Source organism: Dermacentor silvarum, chromosome 2 (genome assembly GCF_013339745.2).
Source record: "Dermacentor silvarum isolate Dsil-2018 chromosome 2, BIME_Dsil_1.4, whole genome shotgun sequence".
NCBI lineage: Eukaryota > Metazoa > Arthropoda > Arachnida > Ixodida > Ixodidae > Dermacentor > Dermacentor silvarum.
The window spans coordinates 249117204-249140184 of NC_051155.1; the positions used below are offsets into that span (position 1 = coordinate 249117204).

Consider the following 22981-nt stretch of genomic DNA (forward strand, 5'->3'; position numbering starts at 1 on the left):
ACGCCGCCAGTAAAGTTTGTAACGCGGAGCGGGGCGGTCGCTTTGTCGGCGGCGTCTGCTAAGTGAGCTCCGCGTCTCTTTTCCGTCAGCGGACTGCCCGAAGTAAAGCTCGGGGCGGCCAGCAACATGACCATCATCGTGTTCCTAGTGGACACGAGCGCTTCGATGAACCAGCGCACTTACCTGGGCGCCAGGCTGTCCGTGCTGGACGTCGCGAAGGACGCGGTCGAGCGCTTCATCAAGGTAAGGAAGACCGACCGCGCGCCGTCGCGTTCGGACGCACGCTCACCGCCGCGCCCTGGATTTCTTTTTACGGGTGCCACTAGATCCGCCAGAGGGACTCGGCCAGTCGTGGCGATCGCTACATGCTGCTCACTTTCGAGGAACCACCGGCCAACATCAAGGTAAGTGAAATAACGCACACTGACAGAGTTATGAGCGTACGCCACTATGCTGCCCGATGAATCCCAATACACGAACTGTCGCTGCAGGCTGGCTGGAAGGAGAACCACGCGACGTTTATGGCCGAGCTGAAGAACCTTCAAGCTTCTGGACTGACGACGTTGGGTCCCGCGCTGAAGAACGCCTTCGATTTGCTCAACATTAACCGCATGCAGACGGGCATTGACACGTACGGCCAGGGCCGATGCCCCTTCTACCTTGAACCGTCCGTGTTGGTGGTCATCACGGACGGCAACCGACTCACGTCTTCCGCTGGTGTCCACGAAGAAGTGAGTTCACTTGGCGTTTCCCAATGTGCTTGCGGACACCTGACTACACACTGCGAACCGAAGCATTGCAGTGATACCAACAGCCATACTCGGGATGGCGTAATCTCCTTGCGCTTAATGCTGCAGCAGTGCCCAATGTGTGGCTGGTTAAACTCTGAGCTGCTGATTCTTTCCAGTCTTTCTTGTTTCTTCAGATCCAAGAAGTAATTGTAAAGACGTTTGACAAGGGTACTAACTCATGCAAGAGTGCAGATGTCGTCGGCCGATTTGTGCAATAAATATCGGCCGATTTGTGCAATAAATTGATTTAACAGCCATCACGAGTTGCTGAAAGTAAGCACGAGTTTTCCTAAATTTTTTGTTTTGTTTATGATGCTAGGGAGGTTGGCAAAAGTGTTCATCGAAAAGGTTTTATGTTTGTAAATTTTGAAAGCACTGTTCCAGTTTGTTGCTTGCACTTTGCAGCTGACACTACCAATGCACTCAGCTGTCCCTGGGTCTGAGCTGACGAAAGAGCCGTTTCGATGGGACCAGCGCATGTTTGCACTTGTACTCAGAATGGCTGGGACACAAGCACCCTCACAGGATGTGCCGCTGACATCTGATGCATCACCAATTGATGACATGTGTGAAGTAACAGGAGGTTAGTGCAGATCAGTTGACATTTTTTGAATTCACTGCGTGCTTTACCTAGTGAAGTACTTTTTCCTCGGTCAGATGGGCTTGAGGTACGGCTGCAGCAGTTGCATGTGATGTCAAAGCACATTTAGTGTCAACGCGTACCCAGAGCACTTTGTTTCATTGTTATTACTTTTGCTCATGAATAATAATCTGCTCCTTTTGTTTTCCTCACAGGCCGCTCCTTCTGCGTGAGCTCACATCGTCTGTTAGTGCAGAGTTTAGAAGCCCTAGTGGCCAAGGTGCAAGGGGGTGTTGTCATCAACTTTGAACGTGCTGCCGAGGACGCCTGGGAGCCCAGTTGGCAGAGTTGTCGCCGACTCATCTATGTGCAACGCTCCGCCCAGAAGGGCTACTCAGTAGGCCACTGGCCTCTGCCAGAGGCCTTTTGGCCAGACTTGAACTCACCTTCACTCCCTCCACGCAGTGCTCATCCTCAGGTGAGTTCACCAGCAGCAAAAATACTTGAGAAAGGTCAGGAAAAGCAGTATTACAGCAATCAGCATTTTATGAAAACACATATCTTTCCTGTTTAATCCACTTGCTTATATAAAGGGAGATTGTGCTGGATGTTTCTTCTAATGCTTTGATGAGTCATGTGCACGGAGTAAGATAAGACAGGAGCGCCGACTCTGCTCGTCTGGAAGGGACACATTCTGAAACGCCGGCTCCTGCTTCACGGTGTGTTCGCCAGACGGCGCTACGAATGATGAAAAACTCTGGAGCAGAGAGGCGAGGCCCAACAAACCGAAGGAGCAAAGGCGCGGGGACTCTCTCGCGGCGCCTGCTTGCCTATCCGTTTTGTCGTCTGCTCCGCGCATGCCCTGACACCTGTAGCGCACATAGCTCTTGCAGTTCACGGAGGGGCGTTAGCAGGAGAAACAAATCATGTATCGTTTTATTTAATTTATTTTATACAGGCCAAATGCAGGGCATTTGTCAGGTGGCCTACATGGAACTTTACAAGGCACAGGAACAGAAAATAAACAAATTATGGAAACTAAGTCGGAAAGAAAAACTATAGCAAATGGTAAGGCGATATAACGGCAGTTCGGGTGGTCTCAAGCAATGACAGACGACATCGAAAAGAAGTTTTTATAGAAAAACTGACGTTTATCACTCTTTTTTATCTGAGCACAGCATCAAGTGCTAAGATGCTTCGCTTGCTTCTTTGTATCTCGCGGTGCTTTTCGTGTCGCCGGTTCTCTTGTGAGCAGAATCGCCACATACTCATTAAACATAATAATTGGGAATTCCTGCCAGTGTTTCCTGCTAATTATTTCACAAGAGAAGCTCTGATTATGTGTCTGCATAACTGGGGGAATCATCTCGAAGGCATGGCTGAGAATTTACAGGGTAGCCAGCCAGTATTTACACTGGCTAACCTCCTTGTCTTTCTTTCCCTTTCTCTCTCTCAACATTACGGCATGTCTCTGGACAAGAAAAGGCACCTGCACTGTGTGTAGTTGAAGAGAAATTTAAATTGAGCTCCTCCCTTCCTTCCGCATTGGTGTCTTCTGGTTCCTCCTGGCATTCAGCATCATTGAGCTACGCCAGGCTTCCCTAAACAAATTGAAGGAACTGCTCTGCTTCGAAGTCGAGGCACTTTCTTTAGATCTAGTAGGACATCGCCTTTGTCTTTGCTGAAGTAACTATCAAAAATAAGCTGCTTCTCGAAGTGTCGTGCACATATTTTGTCCATTGCTTTAAGTGCTCGCTTACTTTCAGGAATTTTTTGACGTTACTGGTGCAGTAGTAGAAGATCAGATGGCGAAGCGAAGAGCGAAAAATTTTCGCGTCCTTTGCCATAACCAGATTTACAGCTGGGAACAAAACACTGTCCTGTTGCTCAATCTCTTCACGCACAAGTATCAAGATACCTTGTTCCGTCAGGCATGAATAAACATACTGCAGACATGGTAAACAAAGCGAGGAAGACGAAAATTTCGCACCTTCGCTTCCGCACAGACGTAGAGGAGTGAAAAACAAGTACTTCTCTTGTGTCTTTTTGTACAGCATCATTTATCATCTGTTTCCTCTAAAGACATCTAAAAATGTTTCATATGCGTGCATAAATGCGCTACTGCGTGTTTATTTGCACTTTTATTATTTGTGCGCATATATTTTTTGTGTTTGATTGCTGTCAGATTGAGACGGCCGAGGGTCCACGTTTGTAGCAGACGACACGCTCTGCGGGTGCCGTGCTGCCCGTTCTGCGCCGCTGTCGCCGCTGGTCTCCGCCACTCAGCGCATGCGCACATGGAAGCAAGCTGTTGAGTGTTTTCCACGCGCCTCGACAGATGGCACTACGCAATGTATACTTTGCGTTGCACGGTTTGTCCCGAGCGAATGCGTTGCACGCCGGCGGAGTCGGCGCTCCTGTTTATCTTACTCCGTGGTCATGTGCGAGTGTTCTCGTTGGAATCGCAATTTTCCATATAGCATACGAGGTCTGTAATGTGGCAACAACAGACACAAGCTAATGGCAGCAAATGTTGCCACTGGCATAGGAAGTATTACGTTGACATCACCATATGCCATTTTGTAATCATATTTACAGCTTCAACTGCGTTGCTAGAAATGAGCGGATCGAGGTAAACGGCAGCTTTTCGCCGTGCTGCCTGTGCGACAATATGGCGGCCTCGATGAAATTAGTGCGTACCCCCGTACGGGCAAAGGGGTAATAAAAGAGAAACTTAACCGTATATTTTGTAACATGATTTTGTTTCTCGTGGCATTGTATTTTCTGGTTAGCATTGTTCATTAAAGCATTTGGCATCATTTCTTGCTTAGCTCGCTGGACTTCTAGTTGCCAATAGGCACTTTTTCACCAATAAGATATGCACATGGCAATAGCTTTTCAGCTTTTCCCAACAACCCGTGTCAGCAAAGATGTCAAGTGTTTTACTGAACAATGCAGCCCAAGAATACAATCTTGTTCATATTTTGAAGTTTATTGACATTCTTATAAAGCTTACACCTATTTCTCTTGAATGAACCCATAGCTTTACAGGCTAATATGGGTCCAAGGATGGGAAAAAAAACAATATAAATATATGATACACGGCAATGTCATATCTCAACAGAAAAACAACACAACAAAAATATCATAAAATTGCAGACTTGCGTTGCAGAATTTGAGTGAAAACAAAGCAGCAGTAAGCATAAAATCATCTTTTGAAGTCGTCAGAATAAATATACAGGTTACTGTACAGGTACTTGACAATTTCACTTCACCCGCCAGGGTGGCTCAGTCAGCTAAGGCGTTGCGCTGCTGAGCACGAGATCGCGGGATCGAATCCTGGCCGCGGCGGCCGCATTTCGATGGAGGCGAAATGCAAAAATGCCTATGTGCTTGCGTTGTAGTCCACGTTAAAGAACCCCAGGTGGTCAAAATTACTCCGGAGTCCTCCACTACGGCGTGCCTCATAATCAGAACTGGTTTTGGCACGTAAAACCCCAGAAAGAAGAAGAAGACAATTTCACTTCCTGTTCATTTCTGTGCTTCTAGATTTTCAGCATGCAATGCTTTCTTCAAAACTGTCCTTCACTGCCCGACTTATTGTAGGGAATTTTCGTAACAGATTGAGGGTACATGCTGCTATCAAGGAGTCATTTTATGGTGCAGATATTATCCCAATCTGTTGACTGCGATATTTGTGGGCAATGTGTTGCTTATATGAGGGGTGCTTCCGCTCCTTCTTCAATGCCATGCACTGCGAAGGCTACAGTGGAGCGGGGCATGCCCATAACGCTCCACCTGCTGAACGGCACTGTGGCACACACTTCAAATTTGATTTTGGATGTTCACGTATGTTCACGAATGCAATTTATAAATTCCAGCTGTGGAGTTCTCAGGGCGGATCCACTTACAACTAATTCTCAGGATGACACCAGTTTCGAGATATCAATTCCGGAACTTTGCGGAGAAATGCATTGGCGTACTAGTTACTTTCTTAACAAAACTTCGTTTTATGCATTGAAGCTCAAAATTAACTGGAACACCAATGCATTTCTCCGCAAAGTTTGGGAATTGATATTTCGAAACTGGTGTCATCCCGAGAATTCGTTCCAAGTGGATCCGCCTTGTGAACTCCCCAGCCAGAATTTCTAAATTGCAATGTGGGCCATAAGGTAATTAGATAAAACTTAATTAGTGTTTTTTGTTAATTAGTCGATTATGCATTTCAATTTTTTGTGCACGTATTGTCCGCCTCTTCGAGTAGACCAGCTCATGACCTAGAATTGTGCTATCTGCCACAGGCAACCTCTAAGAATTTTTTTTAAGTGTTTGCCGAAACACTCGGTATATATCGCATTGTAATGATATCCCTTTGCATTGGGCAATCGCTGCTCACTTGGTTTTAATTGAAAAAACAAAATCTGGTACACTGATGCGCACACACACAGACCAAAAAGGCAACACAAAGAAGGCTTTCTGCAGTGCTCAATGTGTTGACATGCACTGTAGTGCATTGTTTACATGACCTCACATCACCTGCATAGTAATAATATTGTTACGCGCTATGCCGAGCATGGAAGAATGCGCCAAAAAGACTGTGAAGACGACGATCTGGGCAGCGCTCGTGTTGTTGTTCTGCCATCTTGCCAGCCGTCTCTCTCTCTGTATATATCGTGTAAATATAATTTTCCTATCCCTTTTGCTACTCTCATCCCCGTGGCATTTTGGTGGGAGGTGCGGGGTACCCACACGGTACAACGGAGCTCCGCAGCAGCCGACGCTTGGCTTTATCCACGATGGCGGAAGAAGTGTCTGCGCCCACCGAGGCGGCTGCAACGACAACGGTCGTCCTGGCTCAGCTAAAGGACCCAGGCACATTCTGCGGGACTGACAACGTCGACATCGAGGACTGGCTACCCCTGTACGAGCGTGCAATTAAGAATAACCACTGGGATGAGACGATCATGTTGGCAAACATATTATTTTATCTCAAGGGAACCGCGAAGGTGTGGTTTCAGAATAATGAAGAGGAAATTGGGAGCTGGGATGCATGCAAGGAAAAGATGCGTTCCCTGTTCGGCAAGTCCGCAGGTAGAAAGGCAGCAGCAAAGAAGGAGCTGGCATCTCGTGCACAGACAGCGACAGAGTCATACCTGACTTATATACAGGACGTGCTTGCCCTTTGCCGCAAAGCCGACGACGGCATGACAGAGTCTGAGAAAGTAGGCCACGTGTTAAAGGGCATAGGAGATGATGCCTTCAACCTGCTAATCTGCAAAGACTGCGACACCATCGATGCCATCATCCAAGAGTGCAAGCGCTTTGAGGCCGCCAAAAGTCGACGCATTGCCAATAATTTTGCTCGACTTCTGAACACGGCAGCAACGTGGTCCTGCGACGACGTACCTGAGCCGTCGGCGACTGCTCACCGTGGAACACGTGAAAAAGATCATCCGACGTGAACTTGACGCTGCGTCTCCTGCTTCTACGTGTGGCCGTACTTGTGATCATAGCTCCCAGATGGTGCCACTAGTCCAAGCTATCGTTCATCAGGAGCTCTCCAATGCTGGCCTGGACTCTGTGTGCGCCGCAGCTCCTTCGCAGCCGATCGACCGCTGTCCCTCACTTTCGCACGCCCAAGGTCAAAAGGCCGCCTTTCCGTAATCGCAACCCAGCCGAGTGGAGGACTGCTGATGACCGTCCCATTTGCTTTAACTGCCGTCGTATTGGACACGTGGCCCGCCATTGTAACAGCCGGTGGTATTGGTATCAGGCTCCCATGGAAACAACCGTCGCCCCGACATGGATCACGGCCGATTTCAGCCCTACCACGAGCATCCCCAAACCACCGCTGAAGACGCTCCCCCCATGTCGTATCGTCGTTCGCCATCCCCACGTGGTCACCAGTCCCGTTCGCCGTTGTTGCGCCGCCAATCATCTCGCTCGCCCCAATTTCGCCGCCCTACGTCGCCGATTGAACGACTCCCTCGGGAAAACTCGACGATGCAGCTCCCAGAGGTGATGCTGCATCGACGACCCGCCTGCCAAATCCTCTGACCACACTGCAGACCAGACGAAACCTGATAGACGTTAAACTGGATGACGCACATGTTGTCGCTCTAGTGGACACTGGGGCTCAGATATCAGTGATGAATTCGGAGCTTCGTCGCCGCCTTAAGAAGGTTCTAACACCACCGACAGTACCGCTCATTCGTGTCGCCGATGGCGAAACGTTTCCCGTGCTAGGGATGTGCTCCGCCCGAATAAGTGTTGCTGACCGATTCACAAGCGTACTCCTTGCCGTGCTCGAGAAATGCTCCCATGACCTCATTCTCGGTATGGATTTTCTGTCTGCCCATTCTGCCCTTATTGACTGTGGAACCGGCTTGCCTCAGCTAGACCTACCGTGCTACCATGACGCTCCTACTACACGCCAACCGCGCTTGTGCTCAGTGGATTACGTTAGGCTACCTCTTCAAGCCGTTATGTATGTGAACTTGCGGTCTTTTTCGCCCATTCCCGATGGCTATTACATCTTGACCCCGATCGTTGACGTCGTATTCGCCAAAAACGTCGCTCTTCCTCACACGCTTATTAGAGTTGCAGATAATCACACGTCGCTACCCATACTGAACTTTAGCTGGTGCACGCAACTCATCCCAAGCGGCATGACTCTAGGCCACATTGCTTCTATCGATGAGTGTGCAGTTTCTGCATTCGTCACCGACGCTTCTTTATCCTCTGCCCCTTCCTCTTTCTCACACATTCTCGTCGACGGTGATATTGACAAGATGATTGCGTCTGACCTCCTTCCTGCACAGACAGCCGATATGCGGCGCATACTGAAGTCCTATCGCGACATCTTTGACTTCAATGACCATCCTTTGGGACAGACATCTGTGGTCACTCATAAGATCAATACTGGGGACACCAGCCCAATCAGACGACGTCCCTATCGCGTGTCCCATGCTGAGCGAGAAGTGATACAGCGTGAAGTTGACAAGATGCTCACCAAGGATGTCATTGAACCTTCATGCAGTCCATGGGCATCGCCGGTCGTCCTGGTGAAGAAGAAAGATGGCGTCTGGCGCTTCTGTGTCGACTACCGCCACTTAAACAAGGTAACGCGCAAGGACGTCTACCCTTTGCCGCGGATCGACTACACTCTCGACTGTCTACACGGCTCTGCATACTTCTCTTCTATCGACCTGAGGTCAGGCTACTGGCAGATCTCTGTCGATGATCAAGACCGTGAAAAGACCGCATTTGTTACGGCCGATGGACTTTACCAGTTTAAGGTAATGCCCTTTGGACTGTGTAATGCCCCAGCCACATTTGAAAGGATGATGGACTCCCTCCTCCGTGGATACAAATGGTCAACTTGCCTGTGTTACCTTGACGATGTCATCGTGTTCTCACCGACATTTGACAGTCACCTTAGCCGATTGTCGGCAGTTCTTGAAGTTTTCAGGCGAGCAGGCCTTCAGCTGAACTCTTCCAAATGCCGTTTTAGCCGCCGCGAAATCACTGTGCTTGGCCACCTTGTGAGTGCTGAAGGCGTGCAACCTGACCCAGAAAAAATTTGTGTTGTCAAAGACTTCCCCATACCACGTTCCACTAAAGACGTCCGGATCTTTGTCGGCTTGTGCTCTTATTTTCGACGTTTTGTCAGGAACTTCGCCGACGTTGCCCGTCCACTCACGGAACTCTTGAAGAAGGAAACGCCATTTTCTTGGGGTCCTGAACAGGCCACTGCGTTTCACACGCTCACGACGTTACTTACGTCACCGCCCATCTTGGCTCATTTTGACCCGTCAGCTCCTACTGAACTTCGCACCGACGCCAGTGGACATGGCATCGGCGCTGTTCTCGCCCAGCAGCAACAAGGACGCGATCGCGTCATCGCCTATGCCAGTCGCCTTCTTTCCTCTTCGGAGTGCAAATTTTCGATCACTGAGCGCTAGTGCCTCGCACTGGTTTGGGCTGTCGGAAAGTTTCGACCATACTTGTTTGGCCGCACCTTTTCGGTCATCACAGACCACCATGCGCTTTGCTGGTTGTCTTCCCTCAAAGATCCGACTGGACGACTTGGTTGCTGGGCACTGAAACTGCAAGAATACAGCTTTGACGTCACTTACAAGTCTGGCAGACTGCACCAGGATGCGGACTGCCTATCCTGTCATCCAGTGGACTCTCCCGACTTGTCAGCGCACGATTCGGACGCCTGTGTCTTCGCGATATCTGATTTATCCGACATACGCAGTGAACAGCTCAGCGATGCCAATTTGCGGTCAATTATCCGCCGTCTACGCTCTCATGACTGTGCCCCGTCCCTACAATTATTCGTGCTTCGTGACGGCATCTTATACAGACGCAATACCAGCTCCGATGGCCCAGAGCTTCTATTGGTTGTTCCCGAAACACTCCGTTCCACTGTCCTCGAACAGCTTCATGATGCCCTAACCGCTGGACATCTCGGAGCAACTCGCACGTACGATCGCGTTCGGCGTCGGTTCTTCTGGCCAGGCCTCCACCGCTCTGTGCGCCGATACGTTGCTTCTTGCGAGTCTTGCCAGCGCCACAAGCATCCATCCTTGTCGCCAGCCGGTCCTCTTCAGCCCATCGACGTTCCCGGTGTCCCGTTCTACCGCGTCGGCCTTGATCTCGTCGGGCCATTCCCAACATCTAGTGGATTGCCGTCGCTACGGACTACGCGACACGATACGCTATCACGCGGGCACTACCGACAAGCTGTGCCACTGATGTTGCGGAATTCCTACTTTATGACGTTATTCTTCACCACGGCGCTCCTCGACAGCTGCTGACCGACCGTGGTCGCTCCTTTCTGTCCAAAGTCAGTTGACGACATTCTTCGTTCGTGTTCCATCCGTCACAAGCTAACCACTGCCTACCATCTGCAAACCAATGGGCTTACTGAGCGCCTCAACCGCACGCTGACCACAATGCTCTCCATGTACGTTTCCTCTGACCACCGTGATTGGGACAGCACCTTGCCTTATGTGACATTCGCCTACAACTCGTCACGCCATGACACCGCTGGCTTTTCCCCCTTTTATCTCTTGTTTGGCCGCCATCCCACATTGCCCATTCGAGACTCTTTTACCATCACCTGTGCACCCTGTTACCGACTACGCTCGCGATGCAGCTTCTCGGGCTGCAACGGCTCGCCAGATTGCCAGGGATCGTCTTCATGCCTCCCAGCTGTCCCAGAAGGCCCGCTACGATAGCCATCACAGAGTCGTTAATTACTCTCCGGGCTCTTTGGTCCTCCTCTGGACGCCTTGCCGCCACGTTGGCTTGTCGTCAAAGCTTCTTTCCCGATACTCCGGGCCTTACAAGGTCCTACTCCAAGTCACAGACGTCACGTACGAGATCACTTCATTGGACAGTCGCTCATCTGCTGCCTCCGCCACTGATATCGTGCACGTCTCCCGCCTTAAGCCTTATGTTGCCGGACAAGATCCTACTGCTCCTTAAGCGCCGAGACGGCGCTCTCGACGGCGGGGGTTCTATGTTACGCGCTATGCCGAGCATGGAAGAATGCGCCAAAAAGACGGTGAAGACGACGATCTGGGCAGCGCTCTTGTTGTTGTTCTGCCATCTTGCCAGCCGTCTCTCTCTCTCTGTATATATCGTGTAAATATAATTTTCCTATCCCTTTTGCTACTCTCATCCCCGTGGCAATATTATTGCTCACAGAAACGGATACAGCTCCTGCAGCTCTGCGCTGTGCTCGCTATTGCAGTCTCATTTTTATTTATTTAGATAAAGAACATCCTGCAGTAGTATTGCAGAAGTAAATTAGGTACAGTGGAAAGCGGTACCGTAATTAAACTGGGAACACCAGTTGTTAAATAAATGTCAAAGAAGGATATTTTCAGAAAATGTTCTGCTATTGATTCGAGAAATCAACAGGTGCCGTCTGTAGATGCATTACTGGCGACTTATTCCACACAACAATGATTTTCAGGACAATCGACTGCTCCGTATAGTCCGTGTTAGTTATATTCAGTTAAACTCGTGCACAAAAACAATCTCTCCTAGTTCGTATGTGGGAGGATACTTTGCGGTATTTAAGTTTGACAGTTAGTGTTAAATTTTTATAAATTGAGTAGAAATAATAAATATTTTGAATTTAAAAGGGAGGCTGGTTGGCATGGATTCATAATAGAAATAAGAAACAAGCTTAGCATCACTGCCGTTTAGTGCAATTACTGTTGAAATGAGCAACACTGTGCAATCGTAATAAGAGCACAGCAACATGGGGATAACCCTTGCCTCCAAAGCTCAGGCAACCTAGCATTGCAGGCAGTCCCTTGTAACCTTTTGTATCAGTAGGCGTGTTCCAAATGTCATCATAGACTTTGCCACCTTTTGCAGACAGCTGTTATTTTAAGTCATATTCCAATTCTGATATCAACAGCGAGGAAGACAGCTTCGAGGCGGGAGCATTGAGCAGCATAGCGAGCAGTGGTACATGCTTCTTTGCTGCCTATCAAGCAGATGGACGAGCGATACAATGGGAGATTCGGCAATGAAGTGGAGCCAGCTCAGCGCTGTTAACCAGGCTTACAACTATGTCGAAGGACTGATGATGTGGCTAAAGCATTAAGTGTAAGTGCTGTTTAGGCAAAAGTCGTCGGTCTTGAAAGAAATGCAGGTTTCCCAAATCAGTGCGTGCCAGGTAAAACTTTTGTGTGGGTAAAATTAAGCAGCCCTATTACCTAAAGCAACATGTGAGAGAAATTGGTGATTGTTTACTTCCACAATTAGTTACCTTTTGGTTTGCTTTAGCATTAAAAATTGGATGCCAGGGGGTGAAGTGTGTAAGCAGTATCAAGGTGCATTAGTGTCTCAATGCACTGAAAGAGGAGCTGTCTTCTCAGACATCAAGTTAGGCAGCTTTTCTTGCTAGAATGAATTGAAATGCATCCTATGTTACGCTATCTCTCTCTTTTTTTTTTTTTTTGTCCTTGTCATGTCGCGTTGCTTTTGCTGCTTGAGCCTATGCTTCTGCCACTTCATGCATATATGTTCTAGCCTGATAAGAGTCTCTCTTACACAGGTGCGTGTGAGTGCTTCACCAAGTGAACCCCTCTTGCTGGACAACTTGCCATTTGACAAATATGAGCTGGAACCGTCGCCGCTGACCCAGGCCATCCTGGGGCGCAAGCAGCCTACGGTAGCCTTTGCCGTCTCAGTGGCTGGAGCAGCGCCTCAGAGGGGTGGAAGTGCCTTTGGCTACCTGAAGGCCAGCTCGAGCCTGGCATGCGTGAACCTGTTTGTGCTTCCCTACAATTACCCCGTGCTGCTGCCATTGCTGGACGAGCTTTTTCGTGTTCATCGGTGTAAGCCACCGCGCGAGTGGAAGCTGCAGTTTGATACTTATCTCAAGGGCATGCCACTGTACTATGCGGGACCTCTGAAGCGTGCTCTGCAGCGCATGGGTGCCCCCAACCTGGTGCCGGACTCCATGGAGAACTGCCTCAGCTACACCGTGCTCAACTACCTCAAGCGCCTCAAAAACCAGGTGAACAGTTTTCACAGGTGGGAACGGGGAAGGTGGCATGTCAAGCAAGAATCAAGGTTCTCACTGGGACATGCTTCGGTAAATTTCACCATTAAGACTGTGATGATGGGCAGTCTCAGTTAATGTGAAACGGGCCTTTTAATGCAGTTAGCATTCTTTGGGAACTTGACCCAGTTTGTGGTATCTATATCCTGCCAACTTCGGTCGTGGTAGTCCGTGGTCAAATGGGCAGAGTATCTCACTGCTTTCTTGAGGGAACTGATTTCAAAAGCAACACTGCATATGTGCTGCTTTTCAGTGAACATCTTTGGCACCAACTTGGGTCACTGAGCATGTGTCACTAGCTTTGTGCAGCTATTTATAATAATCATATAAAACATACCATCAATTATGCACCAATCATAAGATAGATTGCTAATCGCATTAAACTCGCCAATCATCTCTAAGAATGAATGCATCGCCAATTTTTTCTTCACACTTTTTAAAGCAATAATTGTCCATGCTTAAAGGACCCCTCACCAGGTCTGGTCATTTTGAACTGACAAGCGCAGTAATGAGCTAATGATTGTGCCTGCAAAGTATTACACCGCTACATGCCGTGAAAAGAGCTGACATTTCATGCCAACACCCTGCGCCCTTCTCCTCGTGGGTGCCGCGCTCCCAGCCAGAGTAGACGTAAATCACACAAGTACGCCTACGTACATGTATGTGCTGTGACATCACTCTCAGTGAGACATGACTTCAAGAATTATTAAAGACAACAGCAGTTATTTGTTTGATCTGTTGCTTCAATAGAAAAATATAAAGTTTAGAGAACTAATAAAACCTACAAACTGAATGTCTGCATGTATTTGTTTTACTTTGTACCATAGCAAGAGTTATGCACTTCTGTTTCGTCTGCTTGTTTCCACGTTGTGCAGTCGCGCGCACTGAGAGTGCAACTATGTGCACACTGAGAGTGAAACTATGTCATTTTCTACCGTGTTCCAGTGCACAATCATGCTCTGTGATCCACTTGTGTCTGCCTTGGTGTTCGTGTAGCACTTATACTGTTAGTCAGGTGTTCTTGTGCGCTGCGTGAAACAAGACCAACACAACAGCTCACATGCGAGACCGTCACTAGAAGTGTGCCGCGCAGAAAAAAATAAAAATAAAAAAGCAGGGCTCGTGACGTATGCATCATGCGATCCTCCAGCTCTGGTATGGGAGAACGCAGGGAAGAAATTTCGCTTGCGGAGGCTAGACTGGGCAAGTGGAGAGAGTGTCTATGTTGGCAGTGAGGCTTGCATCTTGAAATCGATGGGTTCGTGGCATTTGAAATATTTCTATCTCTGCTATTCATGAACTAATCTGAAAATTTTGTGCGGTATAACGCTCCCTAGGGGGCACGTAACAACTTCCAGCGTACAACCAAAATTTGCTATGTGGCCTGGTGAGGAGCTCTTTAAATCGTTTGGTAAATATCTTGACGTCAGCATTGGCATAGTATAGCATCTTCACAAAAACCATGTACCTACATGTGATCTGGTTGTTTCTTTATTTACCTAACCTGTAGAGGTATAAAAAATACACCTCTTATGTGTGTGCCTTTGAGAAGGTGTGCCAGGAATACTAATGTGTGGTTGTGGCCATCTCCATGATACAGGCTAAGGCCGAGTACGAGAAGGTGGTAAGTGCAGTTGGGGGGCCCAAGACAGGCCTGGGCACCGAAGGCGTGCGGGTGAGTCCTGGAGTTCCACGGCCATCAACGGGTGAGGTGACAAAGCTCTCTGAGCTGGCACTCAGCTGGAATCCTGCCCTGCGTGAGCGCCTGCAAGGCTTGCGCCAGGAGCTGAATGACTTCCCAGGCTTCGCACTGGCGCCAGCACCACCACGGCCCCCTGACACGGCTGAAGCGCCCCCAAGGAACCCTTTTGATATCGGTCGTGCCTCTCTTCTCCATCAGGTGGCACGGATGCGGGCACGCTACCTACACCCGGGCACTATCACACGGTTGCAGGATGCTGGTAAGACCGGTTGATCACTTACACGCGAGTCGATTGTCTGTGTCGAGGAAGCCTTGACTAGTCAGGAGTTACTCACTCATTCAATCAGTCAATCAGAGAGTGTATACCTCTGTTGTTAATAACGCACCCCATAAGGCAAAAATATGTGGCTGGAATAAAATACTGTTCTTGCACAGTTTCACTGCGCTCCAGCCACATTTTCTGTAGTAGTAACAGAATATACAGCCTCAACAAAATCCAGGTAGCCACACTTCTTTCAAATTCAGAAAAACACAAGGAAATGTTACCCGGTAATTTGAACCGCATGGGACTGAAAAACTTCATCGAATTATCCTGCAGATAGAAAAAGAGACAGAAAAAACACCAAGACATTTTTTTTTTTTTTTTTTGCAGTACAGTGGAATCTCGATGATGCAAATCTCGCGGGGTCACGAAAAATATTTGTATTAGCCGAAATTCGTATCATCGAAACACAATTAAAACTAGCTAAATAAAGAGTCGGAGGTGAACTCACTCAGGCACGCGCACGTAAAAAGCATTTACAGTATAGATTACTTATAACGTAACTGTTTATAGTGCAGAACTGGCTACAACGCAGCCTTTTCCGACTCCCGTTTACCCTCCCATAGAACTCCATGTATACGCATACCGCTTACAGTGCCGCAGCGTGAGACGAAATACGGGTTATAATGCGGCTTTCGCTGGAAAATCTCGCCGACAGGGGCGGTAGCGAGCACGCTTCTCAACGAAGTGCGCCCACCGACGGGAAAGGAGATCAACGAGGGCGATGCGGAGGAGGAGCATGAGACGTGGAGCATGAGTCCAGGGGCGATAAAATCGTCGCCGCGCGCCGTATGTGCGAGTGAAAGCGCGCCTTCATGCACAGAGAGCAAACACACAGTGGAGAGCAAACGCGACTTCCGTCACGGCCGGGCGCGCCAGTCGAGCCCGGCTCTGCTTCCGTCGTGCGAAAGACGGGGGGGGGGGACGCTGTGCTGTGGGGCACCAAATGCGTATCTTGCAACCGGGTGCAAGGGTAACTGGCGACGCAATCTCCCACGCAAGAGGAGCAAAGCGGGAAGGCAGCGCAGGGGGGAGGGAGAGAGAGAGGGGGGGGAGGCGGCTTCTACTCTGCCAACAAATGCGTTCTTGTACTTAGCGCCTGTGCCGGCTGTCGGGGTTGTCGCGCGCACTGTATCTTGAAAGCGATCTCCACACGGTTCTGATCTTTGTATGCACTGTGCTTACGCCGCTGAGTTTCCGTTGAAGCGATAGATCGCACTTCCCCACGCCTGCGTGGGAAAAGCGCAAAAGGAAGAAAAGCGCCCGGCGTCAAGCTCTTCGCGCTCAGTCGCGGCCTCCGCGCTGTCCAGCGCTGCCTCCGCACCAAAAGAGAAAAGGAGAAAGCGCGTGACTGCGCTCTGTTCTCTTTCGCGGCCGTCGGTGGGGCCGCATTTATTCGTATCAACTGCCTTCTTGTACTTTGTGCCTGTGCCGGATGTCGGTGTTATTGTGCGCACCGTATCTTGAAAGCGATCTCCACACGGCTCTGACCTTTGTATGCATTGTGCTTACGCCGCTCAGTTTCCGTTGGAGCGATAGACCGCACGAACCTTCACTCGCTGTGGCGGCCGCGCTTCCCCACGCCTGCGTGGTGAAAAGCACAAAAGGAAAAGCAACAAAAGCGCCACCGCTTCAAACTCATCGCGCCCAGTCGCGGGCTCCGCGCTGTCCGGTGCCGCGTCCGCGCCTCCGTACCAAAATTAAAAGGGAGAAAGCGCGTGACTGCGCGCTGTTCTCTTTCGCGGCCGTCGGTGGGGCGGCGTTTATTCGTATCAACCGGCACCGACACGGGTCGAAAATCGATTCGTAACAACTGTTCTCTACCACGTTGCAAAGTAATGGGGCTCGGCCGGGACCACAGAAAAATTCGTATCATCCGAAAATTCGTATTAGCCGTGATTGTATCATCGAGATTCCACTGTATTCGCTAGATTCTAGCATAGCCCTGAATTGAAAGCCTGCCCACTTTTTTTGGGGTCAAAGTAGAAAACTTACTTAAAGAGGACATTAGAGCTTCTAAACAAAGTAGAAGTCTAGTTCAAACCTAATTTTTTAACAAGTAAAATGTAGCATGCCTCCAATTCTGGCAATCAGAAAAAAATGAAACCAGCGAATTAGCAATGAAACCAGCCTAATCTCTGTTGTCATCACTGTCCGACAGCTCTTCATCACTGTCTATGGACCATACCATGTAACCTTCCATATGGTCCGTTGCGCATTTGATATTCTGCATTTAACGACTACACAACAGTCACAAATGGGATGGTGGCCCATGCCTAGATTAACCACTTCGCTAGTTCTTCCTGCGACACATGCAGTTCTCTGAGATGCCAAAAACACATGACACGACTTATCGCCTCTAGCTTAGCATGTAAGACAACTTATCTTTTGAATAAGCTTTCTTAAAGACTGAAAGTGGCGCGCTGTCATGCCACGTGGGAACTTGTTTTGTTGCCATCTTGTGCTGTCAATTCTGATGATGCTGGGCCGGTATTTTGTAGCGATGCCTTTTCCTGATGCCAATGTCTTTCGGTGCTCTTTGCGTTCGTGAGTGGTCTAGCGGCGTTCCGCCACGGGCGGAGCTTCAAAAGCGGCCACTCACGAACACGAAAAGCGCCGAAAGACATTGGCATCAGGAAATGACATCACTACAAAATACAGTGGAACCTCACTGATGCAATCTTCACAGGAACCGGAAAATAAAGTGTATCATCCGAAAATCGTATCATTCAACATATTAACCAACCAAATTGTATTATCGGGAAAAGAAAAAAAAAACACGTATCATCCCGAAAAATAGATTAACGAGGTTCTACTGTACCGGCCCTGGCTAGGCTGGCTTTGATGGTAGCCTGTTATGAGCACCGCGAACGGGGTCTTGGTTTCCTATCCAGTTGCACCAAGCAGGTAATTTTTAGAGCGCAGCCCTTAGGCGCCCGTTTCTGCGTTGAGCATCGGCGTGACCGGCAGAACGAGCAAAGTGCAGCGGAGGTTGAAAGACAGCGATAGTGAAGAGAGAGGAGGAAAGCGGAGGAGGTTACAGCGGAAGCATGAGGAGAAAAACACAGTACCGCATGAGATGTGCTCCATGGAGGCAACCTGCTATGAAATGGCGCCATAGTAGTGTGTGCCGTCACCCAGTCGCCGATGATGTCATTAGCAAGGCATGCAGCATGCATGTCTGCTGATACCATATATGGAAACAAAGTGCTGGCATGGGCTTCGGACCCACTGTAAATGTGCTACATCGCCTGCACTGCCACCACTAAAGAATGCGCTCCGCACAAGCCACGCGTTCTCGTGTTCATACTTTCTGAACAGTCAGCAATGCAACCTGTGGAATTCAAAACACCTAAGAAGCTGCGCTCAAATTTCGCATTAGGGAGTATTGTAATCGTTGGTGAATTTTGGACCAGTTTTCCTTGAAAAAAAGGTGTGCATTACAAAAGGGTAAATTACTGTAGTCATTCATTTTGAGCTGTTCTCTTAGAGCAAGTTAAAGATAGGTGTTTTCGGCAGGAGATGATGCATGTTCGAAGCATTTGTTGTGCCTTGTCAAGTCAGACACTGCAGCTATTTTGATCACCAACTTCGATTAATTCAGTGAGGGCCAATTTCATGATCGAAATAACAAAAGTTTTGGCCCATAGAAATGTATTTGTGCTTGGCTGGACTGTAGTTGGGATCGAACTGACTAAAATAATCACATTGGCCAAGACGAATTGACAAAAGTAAGGAAGAACAATGCAGGCATGCGTATTTATGCATGTGTATTTAAGATGCTAGTGACAAGTTGGTCTTTCTTATCATTATGAGCAGAGTGTTTTCTGTTGCCAAAACTGAGTGCATGGCTCTGAAAGAGATACTAAACATGAACACTTAGTACACCCTTGGAACCCCCCTGTTTTTGTTCGGTGGAAGAAAGTTAACCAGTAATAGAGAACATTGCTGTTAAAGGTTGCACTTTCAGGAAATCTTCCAAGAGAAGCATTAGCTGATGCCTTCTTTGCACTCATTGTTTCGTATTTCTCATCATCGGTTGTGCTTTCTACTGGGCTGCATGTAGGAGCAATAATTACGTATTCAGTCTAGTTTGGCCCGTGCGTAATGCAACATTATGCACTTTTGAATCCACAAGATCTTGTAGGTGAAAGGTATGTGGCTTTCCACTGCCTGTCACATTATTATGGCCCTATAGTTGTGTTGGTATTGAATAGCTCTTTGTCTGTTGATTTGTTCGCTGCTTGTCCTTTAGTTATGCCACTTTTATGCCTTTATGGCCGTAGTTCAGTTAGGGATGCTTGTTGAAGGTTTGGAAAAACAGTGTTGTGTTTATGGCTGTTAGTTAGAGAAGTGTTAGAAACTTGCATGAGTTTCCCCGTATTTTTTTTTTTTTTTTACATGTCGTTGTGTTTTGTAAGGGCTTTTTTTTTTTTTTTTTGGACCATTAGAGCTTCGGTGCTTGTGCCTTGGTACTAATGGTTTCTATGCTCTGTGTGCTGATGTGCTATTTATGCAGAACAATTGCACAACCTTCCCGTGAGCCAAATGGGTAACTACCAGGAATACCTTAAGCGGATGCCCACACCATTGCGGGAAATTGAATCTACACCTGTACGACAGCACATGTTTGGAAACCCGTTCAAGATTGAAAAGGCTAGTTTTTTTGTGTTTGCATTCCAGAGATGTTTGTCGCATCCATATGACAGGTAATATGCATGTCTAGAAACCGAGCATAAAAACAAGACAGGACAGATGCTCAGTCAACTGAGCACCTGTCCAGTCATCTCTCTTTCTCCTGTCTTGTTTTTGTGCTCGATTTTTAGCTATGAACATGTACAAACCACCCCAGCAGTCATTTTACTTAGTTCAAATACATATTGGACTGTCTGGTCGATAACAGTGTTCAAAATATTACTATAATACAAATTATATCAGTCTGTGCATACAAGCATCAAGAATGGCAGCCTTTGATGTAAATTGTTGTCATCTACTGACTCCACTGGAGAACAAGGGACTCTTTCAGAACTCCTGGAGATGTAGATAGCACGCTGTCATGTTGCAGAAAAGTGTGTAGGCATGTCTGGTCTTTCTTTGTCAAATGAAATGAGACCACTATGTGAATGACTGAGTCGGTCTTTTGCTGCATCCAGAATGCTTAAGAGCTCCATGGAAGGAAGTAAATTCCCATCCTCACCCTACAAAAATTTTTAGCACAGGGATTTCCATGGGTGTGACACGATGCAGCCAGAGCTCACTGCTCACATTTCTATTGGCGTTGAAATTGTTTCTTTTGACAAAGGCTGTGGACAGAATATGTTGTTTCATTGTAAATACATTAAGCATGCTAACCTTGTTACCCTTTATCTTGTGCTGTCTTAGCTGAATGAATCATGCGAAGTAGAGGAAAGCTTAATTGCTTCTCAAATCATACTTGCTAGTCATGTAAGCCTCACATTTATCTTCATTCTCTGTGCCTTCATTCAGCAAAGCTGACCGTATGTACAAATTATCAATATGTGTATGAGGAGAAGTGCAAACAATCTGCCAAGTTTCTTAACAATTCTGCTGCCATGCATACAGCCAACTCATTTGAGTGTGCACCAAACATCCTATGATTAAGGGCACTTAAAAACCGTAAGGGTCATTAGGTGTGGTTAGAGCTACTATTTGCTACTGGGTGTCTCCACTCAGTGGATGGTGGTGCATGGCCATTCTTAGTTGGTGGAGCGATTTGTCTGGTTAATTCCGATAACGAACGAGACCCTAGCATTTTAAATAGGCGCGGGCTTCCCAGCACCTTGCAACCTTCTTAGTGGCTCCTAGCCGCACGAAACAGAGCAAAGGTATAAAGTAACAGCGCGAAAGGAACAAGGACGACAAAGGAACGAAGACAGGACAGCACTTGTCCTGTGGTCTTCGTTTCTTTGTCGTCCTTGTTCCTTTCGTGCTGTTACTTATACCTTTGCTCTAATTATGAACCAACTAGCCCTCATTAAGTTGCTACTGAAACAGAGCAATAACAGGTCTGTGATGCCTTTAGATGTCCGGGGCCGCACGCGCGCTACACTGACGGAAGCAGTGTGTCTTTATACCTGTCTGAAAAGACTGAGTAACCCGTGGAACTTCTTTCGTGATTGGTATATGGGCTTGCAATTGTTCCCCTTGTACAAGGAATTCCCAGTAAGCGCAAGTCATAAGCTCGCGTCGATAGCCGGTGGACCATTAGAGTTACAGAATGGCTGCCAAGAGAAGCGCAGTCGAGGACTGCAGAAAACTAGGTGGGGTGATGAAGTTAGGAAATTTGCAGGCCCAACTTGGAATCAGCTAGCGCAAGACAGGGTAATTGGAGGTCGCAGGGAGAGGCCTTCGTCCTGCAGTGGACATAAATGTAGGCTGATGATGATGATCTCCACTCATATGCAAATTGTGCTGGCCTGGGATCTGTGAAATTTGTGTAGCATCCTCCTTTGTCTGATGCACAAAACTTTGCTCATTGCAGCGCATGATGGTGGATGAAGCAGACTTGGACCCAGCAGCCAGCCAGGCACGGGGGCACAAGCGACCTGCAGCTGAGGCTCCTGGGGGACCCAGGGCCAAGCGGCGGCCAGGACCTCTGCCCCGAAACTTCACCCGCAGCCGGAGCCCCATGCCAACCCCCCCTTCTACTCCCGAGCCTCCCACTGCCAAGCGGAGTCCACCCAGGGGTGAGTTAATGACCTTGAAGAAAGCTGTGGCAAGGGGACTGACCATCTGAGCAGCACTTAAATCATCTAGCAGTGCCATAAACATTCCAACATTTAAAGCCAGCCATATTTTCTCGTGTCAAACAACTTGTTTTTGTAGAACCTGTTTTTGTAGTCATCAGCCAACCACCAAAAATGTTTAGAGCACAGCTCTTAGGCAGCCGTTTCTGCAGCGAGCATCGGCGTTGTCACTCGTAACCAAGCGAGTCAGCGCAGCAGATGAAAGAGCAAACTCGGAGCGCAGCAGGAGATCAAAGACGGCGATAGCAAAGAGAGTGCGAGGAGGAAAGCATGAGAGGAAAAGCGTAGTGTCACGCAAGATGCACACTTTGGCAACAATGGCTGCGAGATGTTGCCAGAGTAGTTCGCGTCGTCTGGGATGTCTGTGAATCGAGAAGCAGCGTGTCACCCGCGCGCTGTTTCTCGCGATGTCCACACATCTCCACAACCCATGTCCCCCCTTAATGAGGCAGTCGCGCCACACTTCGCTTCGTTTGCAATGTGCCGCACGAGACAGATTGTCCGCGCCAGTCAACATATAGCGAAATGAAAACACGTATACAGCTGCGCTCAAATTTCGTGTTAGGGAATATCGTAATCGACGGTGAACTTTTTTTTAGAGAGAGCTCCTGTACTTGAATACAGTAAAGATGCGTTAGTTCAAATTTCACAGGGACACTTCACAAGTTCGAATTAAACCGTACTCGAACTAACGAAGTCATTGAAAAACAGCCAGAATTGAGACCGGGTTGCTAGAAAGCACTTGTAACTCACAATATTTATTGACCAAAATAATCTGTGATCACTTTTCGTTTCTTTTCTGATAGCGTAAGTCTTCAGTTTGTATTCCAAAGCACGAAAGTGACACAGAGCTTCATCTTCACCCTCCTTGAAGTTGAAATATAGGCCCGCAACACCGAGCGCCTTCATTACAGTAGCCGATGCATTTTTTGGACTTGATGGTTAATCCGGACTTCATATATGCACTGTCAGGGTTCCCATAGAGCTAATGCAATTTTGCGACCAATTTTCCGGATGAATTTAGGCCCCAAAGTTATAAATCGTCGGACTAAATCGCTCGTTCCGAGCCATGCTACCCGATCTCGAGGCTGCCATGTTGGACTTTCCGCTAGCTTGGCTTGCAGTGGCCCGCTCTATGGCCTCCAAGACGGGCAGCGCATGCTATCAAGTTCACACCATGCTCTCGTCTCGAAGGCTATGCCCGCTCTTCCTTGGCTGACAAA

The 22981-nt window shown here is 48.2% G+C and overlaps 1 protein-coding gene across 2 annotated transcripts in view; it reads left to right on the forward strand.

Moving 5' to 3' along the window:
* The window catches only part of LOC125943343 (integrator complex subunit 6-like), a 34836-nt gene continuing 11855 nt past the window's right edge, over positions 1-22981 (forward strand). For both annotated transcript variants that reach the window (XM_049662571.1, XM_049662572.1), the window contains exons 1-9: positions 1-243; positions 327-404; positions 492-731; positions 1197-1374; positions 1587-1849; positions 12458-12922; positions 14568-14928; positions 19511-19647; positions 21494-21698. In XM_049662571.1, the coding sequence (XP_049518528.1) occupies positions 127-243; positions 327-404; positions 492-731; positions 1197-1374; positions 1587-1849; positions 12458-12922; positions 14568-14928; positions 19511-19647; positions 21494-21698 (2044 nt within the window). In that variant the 5' untranslated portion in view covers positions 1-126. The remainder of the gene's footprint in view (positions 244-326; positions 405-491; positions 732-1196; positions 1375-1586; positions 1850-12457; positions 12923-14567; positions 14929-19510; positions 19648-21493; positions 21699-22981) is intronic.